Below are 13282 nucleotides of genomic sequence, written 5' to 3' on the forward strand. Positions count from 1 at the left end.
AGCAATGCACCTCTCTCTCTCTCTCTCACACACACACACACACACACACACACACACACACACACACAGAGTCTCTCTCTCTCTTTGCCATGCTGTCTCCCTTCCCTTCATTCCTCTGCCTTGTAGAGTGTGAGGCTACATTAACAATAAGTTAACCCTTGAAGGCTCAGCCAATTGCTAGTTCATCATTTAGCAGTAAGACATCGCCTGGGAAATATCCCACCCTCTGACTTCACCATCTCAACCAAGCTTCACAATCATCATCACTATGGACCAGTATTAAATTGTTTGTTTAAAACTTATACTGTGTGTGTGTGTGTGTGTAAGTGTGTGCGCGCACGTGCATGCATATATTAGTCTTTTGTCTGGTGAAAAAAAATTCCCAGGAAACTAACCCTCCCCTTTACATTAATTCTTATGGGGAAATTGGATTAGCTTAACATTGTTTCGCTTAAAGTCAGATTTTTCAGGAACATAACTACAACGTTAAATGAGGAGTTACTGTGCAAACAATTCTGAAGCTGCAATCTTACATTTTTGAAACACACGTTCCTTAAATTGCACAAAATCAAGTAAGGAAAATAGTCCATTGATTTTAAAAGTAGTTTTATTTTTCCAGTCATTTGACTGGTTAATGAGAGTAAATTTATTAATCATGCTCTAATTATAAATCACTGCATCCAGGACATCGAAAATAAGAGTTGATTTAGGTTATACAATATATACAGTTGCTCTGCAACCAAACAAAATCAAACAACTGAATTGAATATTATACATCTCAAATACCATTCTAAGCTGCATTTTAAATGTCAACTGCTCCTTTTAAAAACAATTAACAGCAACGTACTAATCTGCCTAGTAACAGATTTTTGAATCATGATCTCTTGAAATCAGCTTTGATGAAAAATGGCATGAAACATGCCAAAATCTTGGAGCTAAAAGTAAGTAACTTTTTAATTATAAATATATATCTACAGTCTGTTCAGAATCTCTTCTGCAATTTTCTTCTCCCAGAGGAGCAAACATAGAGAGCATACTGTTGAAACCTGGGGCAAATTTCTTCATTGGACAGTAAGATCTTAGTTACCAGCACCACAGTGCCATTAAATTGTATTCTGAAAGATTACTTTTTCCCATCAAATGTACCCATTAACATGATTAAGTTTTGAAAGTTTGCACACTTTCTAGTGTAGCTGAAGTTAAATTTGCATCAATGTTTATATATGATGTAATTGATGCCAGATAATCAAGACTGATTGCAGGCTGTTATAGATGCTACAAGATTCTGTGTTTAAAAATACTGTACATAGAAGTGAACTGTGCAAAATAATATGCCCATTTACTGTCTAAACTCTACCAGGAATAGAAACATACAAAATAGTGTCTCAAAAACAAACTGAACATATCAGTGAATAAAACTGTAGTGCTATACTAATCTAGTGCTAATATCACATATTTTACTGGGAACTTTGAAAATGCAGACTAATTAGCTTCAAAACTTGCAACAAAGTATCCTGAAACATTCCAGTTTGTTCCATTTATAATGCAGCAACAGCTTCTTGAAGAAATGATAGGTTGTCTATCAATTGTACCATTCTAAGAAAGGTGAGATCAACAGCTTTACTGTTCCAGAATTAATGCCACACAATTTTTCTCAATATAAACATTACATTGGCCTTTTTCATTCCTGTTACAACACTGAGGCCAACAGACACCATTTGTGAGAAATTCAAAGTTCTCTTGATAAATCTAGAGATACAATAGTCACAAAACATGTGATCAAAGCCAATGTGACCTAGACATTGATTTCTAATCCTATGCTATCAGTTTTTTCCTGTAGCATAAACAAAAGAACCAGTACAATATCACAATATACAAACATCAAAATGGCGTTATATATCTATTGATGTTTTGTAGTATTCCATCAATCAACTGGGAATTATGAATGGTCTAGTCTTTTGTTCACAAAATAGTAAACAAGTTTAACAGTGTAGCTACCATAGATGTGGGTATATTATATAAATAGAGTGTGAGTTAGCAAACTAATATTTAATTATTTGCAAGGTAGTGGCACACTTTTAAAAAAAAAAACTGTATGAAATAGGACATAACCGATGCATACTTGTGATATTTATCCTTATCAGTAATTTAAATGTTCCACTACAGATATTGTGTATGAACATGTCACTGTGATCAAGAAAATTCAAGAATACAAAAAGTCTAAACACCATAAGGAAACAGTTTTAAGAAATGCTCTGCAATCCATCATCCTTACAGAGTTTTAAGTAAACTTCAGGAAGTGCAGTTTTCATATCCTTGAGTTAATTTAGTAACTCAGTAATATTGCTAGGAAGTTTAATTAACTAGCAGTAGTCACATTAAATACGACTGAAAATGGATGTAACATACAGAAATGACATTTCAAAACAAGTGACATATATATGTAGCATAAAAGAAAGTCTCAAACGCAGAAGATTAGCTAACCAATTTCAGACGTTAAATTTGAAAGAAAGAAGTCTCCTTCAGTGGTGAACTGAAAAGCTTTTTAGCTTTACCTGTCAAGGCACCCAAGTTCAGAGGTCAAGATTTCTTCTGCTGCAAGTGTTGATGTCCTTGGTTAGAACCTGATATTGCAAAGTGCTGAATACTTCCAATTCAGAAGTTCTCAGCTTGTAGGATTGGGCTCTAAAATTTAAAACAACAGAGGGAGCTAGCAGAATTCGCTGCCTTTTTCTAAGCGTTTGGGATTTCCTTGACTCTGGGGACATAGAATCCTTAACTATGCCAGGTTGAAAGAAGGGAACTGAATTTTCAACTAATTTACTGTAAGTTATTTGTAATATTTTAATGGGCACATTCACGTAATTTGACTCCTGAACAGGATTTTTTAATGCTTTTCACTTCACCTTGAAAAAGATAATATAATTGGAATGATATTTTTTAAACTAATTATTGATGAAGAGTTACACACAAAAAAAATCTGTTTAAATTCCAAAGTGAGAACTGTGGCAAATAATAGGTCAGCTAAAGTACATAGGACTCAGGAAATGTTCTGGCTGGAACAAAGCAAAACAGATTTCTACAACAGCTGGAAATTAGAAATTTCTCCACTTGTCAGTAGCAATTTAGTCAACAATAAAGTGCACAAATGATACTGGGAAAGCTCCTTTACGATTAGGTTCCCCATCAATGTGGCCAATCTGGAAAAGACATGCAATAGGTTTTCTCAAGTTAATAAAAATAACTTAAGTCTCAAAAGGGCATTATAGTATTCACATCAAAGTTACTAGTAATAGTCATGTTCCTCTCTTCCCCAGTTTAAGCACTTACACTAGCAGGAAGAACCTATTTTCTAGTAGAAGGTGAATGCTGATGACTGCCGTGTTCTGGAGGACCCTATGCCTATAGGTCAGGACAAACCACTATACCCCTCAGTTCTGGAGCCTTCCATTTTATTTTGAATAAAGGAAAGGAAAGAAATAGTACAAATGGGTTTGCTGCCCTGAGACAGGAACATTTTAATCACAGTTTTTCAGGTAAGTGTGTAAGGTTCCCAAATCTGGATGGTGTCACTACTGTACTAGGCACTATACAAACATACACTTAGAGATGGGTGAATGGAGTTTTTTTGATTGCTGGCAATTCTGAAAAATCAAAAATTTCAGGCTGAACTGAAAATGACATTTTTCAGCAAATCAGAAAGTTAGAAAACTTTCTAGCTGAGTCCAAACACAATGTTTAGTTGGAACGTGACTCAAAATTATTTCATTTTGATTTCAGGCACTTTTACAAGAGCAAAGATTCACAAGACACTGAGTGGAGGGGGACAACATACTCTCCATCAGTGGTCAGCAACCTTTGGCCGAGGGACGTGCTAGCCACTGCTTCCCACAGCTCCCATTGGCCGGTAACAGAGAACCGTGGCCAGTGGCAGCTGCAGGGCTCTGTGCCTGCGGACGCTCCAGATAAACAAAATGGCCCAGCCCGCCAGTGGCTTTACTCTGACGTGCCGGCTGCCAAAGGTTGCTGACCCCTGCTCTCCATTATAACCCTGAGCCTAGCGGTTAGGGCACCCACCCAGAATGTGGGAGACCCAGGTTCAGTTACTCCTCTGCATGATGTGGGGCAGTTATTTGAACAGGGGTCTCCCAAATTGCTGGAGATCCTAGGCTAGCCACATGGCTAGTTTACAGGATATTCCGGGGTGAGTGTTTTTCAGTCTGTCCTGTTGAAACTGTTCCACTGTGTATAAACAAACAGTAATTGGAGCAAGGACTTAAATGAGTGCCTCCCACCAACTAGGTGAGTGCCTTAATCACCAGACTATAGAGTAATTCTCACTCTCCTATGCACCTGAAGTGCCTCACTGGGAGAACTTGTGAGAAATAAACAGGTGAAGAATCAAAAAGAAATAGCCTGTTCTTGGAAATTAGCACCCTTCTACTGAATGTGGTGCCACCATGCTGCAGGGAGTGATTTTGGGAATGTGAGAGGCCTATGCTCTCTCTATATTCAGTAGACTAGCTCTTTCCCAGACAATCAGAAAGGTGTAAAGAAGGACTGAGCGTTCATAAAAACTGCATTTTGGTCTTACATGAGGCTTTTTGAGCATACAAAGCATTACTATCAGTTTTGCTATGGAGATTTTGACATCTAACAATATAAATAGAAGTAAGGTAAATGCTTTCATGGGTAACTGTCCTTTAAAAAAAAAAAACTGACTTAGCTCATCAGATTCTGGAAAGTACATAACTAAGATAGTTTTTTAGCTGATAGGAAATATAAGCACTAGTTTTGAGAGGAAATCCAAAAATGGATGGAGTTATTTTAACTGCAGCTCTCAGTGATGGAAGTGAACAGCACAAGTTCTTCTAACCTTACTGATGTTAGTCACTCAGAGGAATAAAAAGCAACCCAGAGTGAGCTCTTGGGGTGTGTCTACACTGCAATTAAACACCCACAGCTGGCCTGTCTCAGCTGACTCGGGCTCGCAGAGCTCACATTAAGGGGCTGTTTCATTTCGGTACAGACTTTTGAGGAAAGGGTAGCAGATGGCTTCAACCTGAACCCAAATGTCTACACTGCAATTAAATAGTCCCTTAATCAGAGTCCTGCAAACCCAAGTCAGTTGACAAAGGCCAGCCATGGTTCTTTAATTGTAGTGTAGACATACCACTTGGGATCCGAAGTACAAGGTGTAGCAGAGTGCCACTTGCTCTCTCCTTCACATCTTTTAGAAAATAATGAATTAGCAGATTCAGCTCCAAGAACAGCTCCAACACTGCCTAGGATTACCCAGATCCTGAACAGCACCTCCCCCTCATATCACACATTCTCAAACTGAAGCAGAGTCATCCAGAGTTTTTGGTCTGTGAGGAAGGCTAAAAACTAAGTTTGGGTGGAATTTGCCCTAGATTTATTTATTTATTTAAAGACACATGATCCTCCAGGGTCAGGCCTAGCATACATTTACTTGTCACCAGAAAAAAGGTTGTTCCTCACTGGACATGAGGAAAAATGAGAAGCACATATACATTTGTTTACACATGTTCTTTCATCTCACTAACTAATGGAACAATTGTTTTTCATAATCATTGTTAAACATACTTTTGTGGTTAATAGGACCTAATAAAGAATAGTGCATAACAAACCTGGTTATAGGGGAGAATGATGCCACACTGGAGATGTGTTTGAACAGCCTCCAGAGCCTTGTAGGTGATGTAGTGCACTTGTGTTTAGTGAGAGATATAGATGAACAAATAGGTCTTTCAATAATTTACACTGACATATTACTTGTAGCCTGTGAAGAGGTCATGTGCCCAGCCAGAGGATTAGTGTACTAATAGTGACTCTTTATAAGAAGAAAATTAGTTCAAGACTGTATGGAAACAGTATCCCCAGAATAAAGAGGAGATAGTGGAAAATAGTGGGATATTCAGAAAAGTCCATTAGATAATGCAGGTAAAGAAAACTCATATTTGAATGCCTGTAAGGGACAGAGGGAGTCCTCCAGGTTACATTCATTCTAAAAAGGACAGGTGGGTAGGTTATATAATCTTTCACATGCATGTGTGTCAAGTACAGATTTTATACACATGAAAGATGTTACATCAACTGATGGTACTTTCCAGAGACAGCCTTTCATGCCACCTTATAAAATACTCCATAACACTATCCTTAAGCTCAAAATGACAGGGAGGATCAAGAAACCCCTGTAGGATCAAATTGACCATGCACCATGTTGGCTAAAGCATAGGCAATCCATGTCCGAAAAATGCAAATAGATCGCTATGAAAGAAGACACACTCTTCCATTCTTTAAAAATACAGAGAACTTTTTAGGAGCTGTTGTCTGAGCTCTAGACCTTTTCCTCTCAATCAAATCAGTAGATCTGGAGGCAGAGGGAGGGGATGACAGAAGAAGTGGGGTGTGTGTGTGTGTCTGTGTGTGTGTGTGTGTCTGTGGGTCATGTGGGGAGGGAGCAGTGTAATTCATCCAAGCAAGAAGTCTGTAAAACCAGATCTCACAAGATAGGCAACAAGCAGCTGGCCAGCCAAAAGATGGAAAACTATATGCCAACTACTCTAGGGGATTCTTCACTCAGTCAGTCAGTCAGGGTAGAGCTGCGGGTATTTCAATTCCTACCAACTCTATGGTATACTTGCACTTTCTGTCACCAATGTACTTTGAAAGTGTTGGCATACTTTGAATTAAAGATGCATAAGGTAAATACTTACCCACCACTCCTGATCTTCCTCCCCATCTACCACAATGATATCTCCCTCTGAAAAGGTTAGTTCATCTGGATTATCTGCTACACAGTTGTAAATGGCTTTTACTCTCTTGGGTTTAGTTTTTGACTGCAATACAAAAATATATATGTACAAGAAATGAAACATGGCAAAAGATAAGCAATGCAGCTGTAGCCATGTTGGTGTCAGAATATTAGAGAAACAAAGTGTCTGAGGTAGTATATTTTATTGGACCAGCTTCTGTTGGTGACATATGCAGCTTTTGAGCCACTCCCAGACCTGAAGAAGAGCTCTGTCTGGCTCAAAAGCTTGTCTCTCTCACCAACAGAAGCTGGTTCAACAGAAGACATTACCTCACCAATCTTGTATCTCTAAAAGATAAGCAACACAGACTGGGAACTATATTCATTCAGAGAGAAAAACTAAGTTACCTTTAATTGTTACCCTTTGCAAGAAGCAGCTCAGATAACCCCTTGCATTACATATATTCTTTCCTAGGCCTGGGTTAATACTCCACAATGCAGTTCAGAGCCATTATGCAATCTCACCATCGGGTGGCACACTCCTACACATTAGTGATACTTAGCAGTAGAGCTTAATTAATTCTTTATATCTTCAAAACATTGTATAAACATGAAAACTAACTCTCCAACCTTCCAAGAGGCAAGGACATTGTATTCTGGGGTGTGACCGAGGGTCCTTGTGGGGAGCCAGCTGTGGTCACTCAATTAGGGTGAACTGCAAAGAATGGGGCAGCCAAACCCCCAAAAGCTGGTGGATATTCCAATACTTAGAACCATAGGACAGTTTACTGGTTACTAAGAAGTTCAAACAACACAGTTCCCCTAAAGTGATCCAACTTCAGGCCTCCATCCAGGTACCCACATCAAATATGATGATTTCTGAAAATTTCATTTCGTCATATAAAAGAAAAGGTTCTACCAATCCCAAAGGATCGGACACATTACCTCCCAGGTTAATGAATGTTTCACGTTTCCCAAGTACACATTACAGCCAATTCTTATTAACTAAATTAAAATTTATTAAACAAGAGAGAGAGAGAATGGTTAAAAGATCAATATACATAGAGAGAGAGAATGGTTAAAAGATCAATATACATACAGACAGGAGTTCAATCCATTGAGGTTCAGATTCACAGCAGAGATGATAAGCTTTGTAGTTAAGAAGAGTTCCTTTAGAATTCAGTTCATTGGTCATAGTCAAATGTCCAAATTTCATATTCAGGGCGTATCAGCATAAATGGGACCTCAGTCTTGTGACTCAAACTTCCCCTGATGAAGCTTAAGCAGATCTGAGATGACAGACTCAGGACCCAAGACAATTTCATGTCCTCTTTGACAAGTTGGGACTTCCTCACGGAACAAAAGGTAATTAGGATGACTTTGAAGGAGGTCCATCACCAGTACTTAGTTACATGAATTAACATAAGACCATTTGCTTGTTCCTCCACCATTCATAGTACATTTCAAAGAGAGATGAATACCAAGATATCCTGTGTTTACAATTCATTTAAAGGTTAGGCTGTTCTTTTGATCTCTGAATTATCAGAATACAGCATACACAGGGACTGCTGATTACATTCCTCTAATCATACATATGTAAATACACAAAAACACAAACACTATCTCCCCACGTCTTTTGAGGCATATTTATTTTGCAGGATGTTTAACCCTTTCTAGTCATGTGTCACACCCCAAGATGAGACTAGTGTGGAAGAGCAAAATTTGAGCTCCTGCATACATCTTAAGGACCTTTCAACATTGATATGAGCTTTGTTTATATTGAATTCTCTGTAAAGCCAAATTATTGATGCATGCTTTGGACCAAGTTAAAAACTTAGTCCATATGTTGTGAAACACATTAGTGATTCCAGGGTTTGGTCTATGTGTTAACATAGCCATTAATGTTCTTCAGAGAGCACTTGCTCTGGCATTCAGTTATGAAGGCTGAGGTGTTGGACCTCAATTTCCCTTTGTGCACAGCAGTTCAGGCTTGTAGTGGTTTTTCTGCTGTGCACAGACAGTTTCAAGATTATATAGAGGCACTAACTGTGAAATATCAGTATCACCAGGCCTTTTAACATAATGTGTGTTGTCATGTAATGAAACAGTATAACCATGAAGGCTTTTACAATATAGTGAGTTCTCAGGTATCACCCCCAACATGTTCAAGGGTTTTTCCAAAAAACCATGCACATTGTACATTTTTACACTTCTTGGTATCAGCAACAAGTTAGTTACAATCATTAGCCGTAACATCAGTTTTATCCCAAGTGTACATTTACAATTTTTTTTTTTTTTGTCAGGCCACGCCTTTGGTTTAGACAAATCATTCTTTAGGTCAGCTTGTGGAATATCCCTTTTGAATCTTTGTAGCTTTTTCTTGATTTCAGAGTCTTCCTTAACATAGGTTTCAGAGTAGCAGCCGTGTTAGTCTGTATTCGCAAAAAGAAAAGGAGTACTTGTGGCACCTTAGCAACTAACAAATGTATTTGAGCATAAGTTTTCGATGAAGTGAGCTCACGAAAGCTTATGCTCAAATAAATTTGTCAGTCTCTAAGGTGCCACAAGTACTCCTTTTCTTTTTCCTTAACATAGGCTTTCAGTTTAACCACTTCCCTAGGGTTTTGGTATTGTAGGGTTAACCTATGGCTTTTTTTTTTGCAAGGTTTAATCCTTCCCTTCCTCCCTGTCCAGTCGGATCAAAATCTGAACTTTTTTGTGTAACAGAATCCATTGTCTGGTTGGGTGTGTCCTCTTTACTCAGTGATGAGCTGCCAAAATCTTAACAACCGATTCCCTATAAAGAGGGGATGTGCCCCAGTATGTATTTTTAATACCAAAAAAGGGTTAACATACGTCTGTATTTTCCCGGAAGGAATTTTTAAAATTCCTCCCGGACAGTGATTTAAGAACCAAAAAGCCTGACCTGTCCGGGAAAATACGGATGTATGTTAACCCTGCCTAAAGTTATTTTTTAAAAAGATGGGCCTGAACTAGAAATGAGTTCTGTTTCACATGTGTGGGTCCCCGGCACTCCCCAGGGGGTGTGCTAGAGTGACCAGATGTCCCGATTTTATATTTTGGGGTCTTTTTCTTATATACGCTCCTATTACCCCCCACCCCGTCCTGATTTTTCACACTTGCTGTCTGGTCACCCTAGGGTGTGCACATGTGTGGTCCCAGCTGCTCCCTGCCCCCCTCATTGAAGCAGGTGTGAAGGGTTACTGCCTTGGGAACTGTAGGGCACCAGTGGACGTGGGGCCAGCTGCAGACAGGGGCATGGGGCAGGGCTAGCTGGAGGCAGGGGGTGCAGGGCTGGCTGCGGAGCTGGCTGGAGATAGGAGGGTGCGGGGTTGGCTGGAGGCAAGGGGGTGTGGGACTGGCTGGAAACAGGGCAGGGGCTGACTGAAGGTAGGGGCTGACTGCAGGCAGGGCAGGGGGATGCAGTGCTGGCTGGAGACAGGGGCTGGCTGCGGGCAGGACAGGGGATGTGTGCGGCAGGGGTTGGCTGGACTCAGGGCAGGCGGTGCGTGCGGCAGGGGCTGGCAGCGGGCAGGGCAGGGAGTGGCTGAAGATGGGCTGGCTGCAAGCAGGGGGTGCGTGCAGCAGGGGCTGGCTGAGGGTAGGGGGTGCAGGGGTGGCTGGAGACAGGGACTGGCTGCAGGCAGGGGATGTGGCAGGCGCTGGTGCGGGCAGGGCAGGGGGTGGATGGAGGCAGGGGGTGCGGGGGGTGGCTGCAGGCAGGGCAGGGGCTGGCTGTGGGCAGGGTGGTGGGTGCTCACGGGGAGAGCAGCAGGACGCAGCCCAGGCCCAGCAGAGTAGCCGGGGACCCACCAGGCAGCATCGGGAGCCCCAGGGCCAGGGGAGCAGCAGCCTAGGGCCAAGCGGCAGCCCACATGGCTCCCGCAGCGCAGCGCCCCCGGCAGCCGGAAGAGGAATTACATCACTTCTCGGCCAGAGCCCATCAAAGCCTAAGCGCCCCCTGCAGGGGGGCGGGTTAACAACCGATTCTAAAACTGCTTCAAAATTTAACCGGTTCGCGCAAACCGGTGCGAACTGGCTCCGGCTCACCACTGTCTTTACTAATGGGAAATCTTTCTCCCCCCGCCCCAGACAGTCAGATAATTTGCATCAACTCAGACACTAGCTTGTTTACTAGTTTCTAAATCCTCAAGCTTAACCAATTCCAAGGCTGGACTCTGTCTTAAAGAGATTCCATCCATTTTCACTAACATGTTAGACTCAAGGTTCTTTTATCCTTCCCTCTGCTTCCACGTGAAATCAGATGTCAAGTCCACTAAGAGACTACAAGTCATATCCACAATATCTAGAGATGAGTTTGCCTGCTCTCCCCTACATCCTTGTAACCCAGTAACCCGATTTTTCCTCAGTACCTGAGTCACAGACTGCTTACTTAAAGAATCAACATGGAGACATTCATGTTCCAACAACATTGTCTCGCCAAAAAGCTGGTTAAGCTGATAGGGCTGTTTAAATTCCCTAACAATTTTTATTTCATTTGAATCCTTTCAAAACTATCCACACTAGGTCTTTCTAAACTAAAGTCAGTGGATCTATACAGCTCAGAAAGACTCTGGCAGTTAGGAACTGGAACAAGTCTCCCAAACAAACAATTGCTTTCTCTATACAGTGATTCACCCTGAGTTAACTTAATCAAATCACTTCCACACCCATCAGTTGCAGCAAACTGCTTGCAAAAACTACCCTGAAGATTTTCCTCTTCTGTTATCTTTCTAAGTAACAACTCAATTTTCACAGAAATTCTGCTCTTACCCTTTTCTCCTAGCTTGCTTTAAAGGAACATTTTCCTGAGCAACAACAGACTCTTTTTGGGTTTCACTTAAATCCAGAATCTTTCTCATCTGGAGGATTTTCACAAAACCCCCATTTACGTAAACTGCTAGACTTCATAGTCACAAAATTAGAAGCATTCTCTTCCTTGTTACAAGTTTCCACACTGTCAGTGGGTAACAGAGTCAAATCACCTTCATGCTTTCCTTGTGCCCTGGCTATGATATCACCCTAATCAGACAAGGTTGTCATATCTTTACCCAGCAACATACTAGAAACAGGCCAAACAGAAGCATCAGAATCGCTTGGTGTCTGGGAGCTATTTATGACATTAACTGGATGTAACCTAATTACAATGTCATCATCCCTAGCAGACACAAATTCAGGATCACTTCATTCCTGGGCTTTAGTTGTATCCAGAATCAACTCTGGGTCAAATGAAAATTTTTAAACCATCATAGGCTGACAGGCTTTTTCTGTCTGCTTTACAGACAGAAAAGAGCTGGAGAAACATTCCCTTTTAACAGACACAAAATTTGGGATATCCTTCCCCTTGTCGCAGCACACATGGCTGTTCATGGACAGTTGCTTGGAGATTGGGGTAGCTCCCTTCATAGGCAAGTCATTACCCCTAACAGAGACAGGATCATTTCCTTTACTGTCACAATTCTTCACATTGGTAACAGGTAAGGTGTAGGGATACTCATGTTCCACTAACCTTGCCTTCCCAAACTTCTGATTAGACAAAGCCATCAGCTCAGAAGACAGCCTATGCTCATCTAAACTTTCTTTGCTTTCCCCTCCCTTAAAAGATAAGCTGCTATTTTTCACAAATAGTGTCTTATCACACTGAGCTACTTTAAGCACATCACTTTTACTTGGATCAAGCTTACTTTCCCAAACTTTACTAGCCAACAATTTATCACTCACCAAGAATGTAACCCTTCTTTCCTCAGTTAGGGCTTTAACCTGATCACCAACTTCAATTTGGTCTAGAGAAACGTCTTCCTGAGCTTTATCTAATGCCAGATTTACTTCTGAGATACCAGACACTCAGAAATTTTTTCCACATATACACTGCTTCTTTGCACAGACAGCCATCTTTCTCAGACAAACATTGGGAGAAACCCTCAATAGGCAAAACCTTGCCCCTAGTAGAGACAGGTTCAAGATTATTTCTTTCCTGTGACTGGTTTATGTCAACCTGACTGAACAAAGCTTTAATATCATCCTCAATCAAAAGATCCTTAGGCAATAACTTCTTTGCACCAGCTATAACTTCATGTTAAACACCATTCCATTCAAGATGGATTCTGGCTAAAGGCACACTTACAGTAAACTCAGAGGAGTAAACAATATTCACACTCTGATTTGGTAAATAATTTTCCTCTTTGACAAGATCTGTTTTAACAAGACTGATGTTAGAAGCTGTAATTTGCCCTAAACAGCTTTTACCATTGACTTTTACATTCTCTGCACATGTTATGTGGTTACCTTCACCTGAGCTCACAGTAAAAGCATTTGCATAAAAGATGGCAGTGTTGGGGTAAATTTGGCTACACACAGGCAACTGCTTAGAGTCAATCAACAAATCAACATTGTTACAAACTGTATAGATTCTATCCCCATCTTTGCTGTTGAGAGGAACTGGCTTTTCAGGATGATACAGTTCCTGTTGTTCCTTTATTCTTCTGA

General features: G+C 40.7%; 1 protein-coding gene across 5 annotated transcripts in view; it reads right to left on the bottom strand.

Annotated features, from left to right (window-relative positions):
• Positions 1–589: 589 nt before the first annotated feature.
• The window catches only part of ASAP2 (ArfGAP with SH3 domain, ankyrin repeat and PH domain 2), a 166023-nt gene continuing 153330 nt past the window's right edge, over positions 590–13282 (bottom strand). For all 5 annotated transcript variants that reach the window (XM_038397774.2, XM_038397777.2, XM_038397776.2 and 2 more), the window contains 2 exons: positions 6738–6860; positions 590–3200 (listed from right to left, as the gene is read on the bottom strand). In XM_038397774.2, the coding sequence (XP_038253702.1) occupies positions 3126–3200; positions 6738–6860 (198 nt within the window). In that variant the 3' untranslated portion in view covers positions 590–3125. The remainder of the gene's footprint in view (positions 3201–6737; positions 6861–13282) is intronic.

The sequence above is a fragment of the Dermochelys coriacea genome, chromosome 3, assembly GCF_009764565.3.
Source record: "Dermochelys coriacea isolate rDerCor1 chromosome 3, rDerCor1.pri.v4, whole genome shotgun sequence".
Lineage (NCBI taxonomy): Eukaryota > Metazoa > Chordata > Testudines > Dermochelyidae > Dermochelys > Dermochelys coriacea.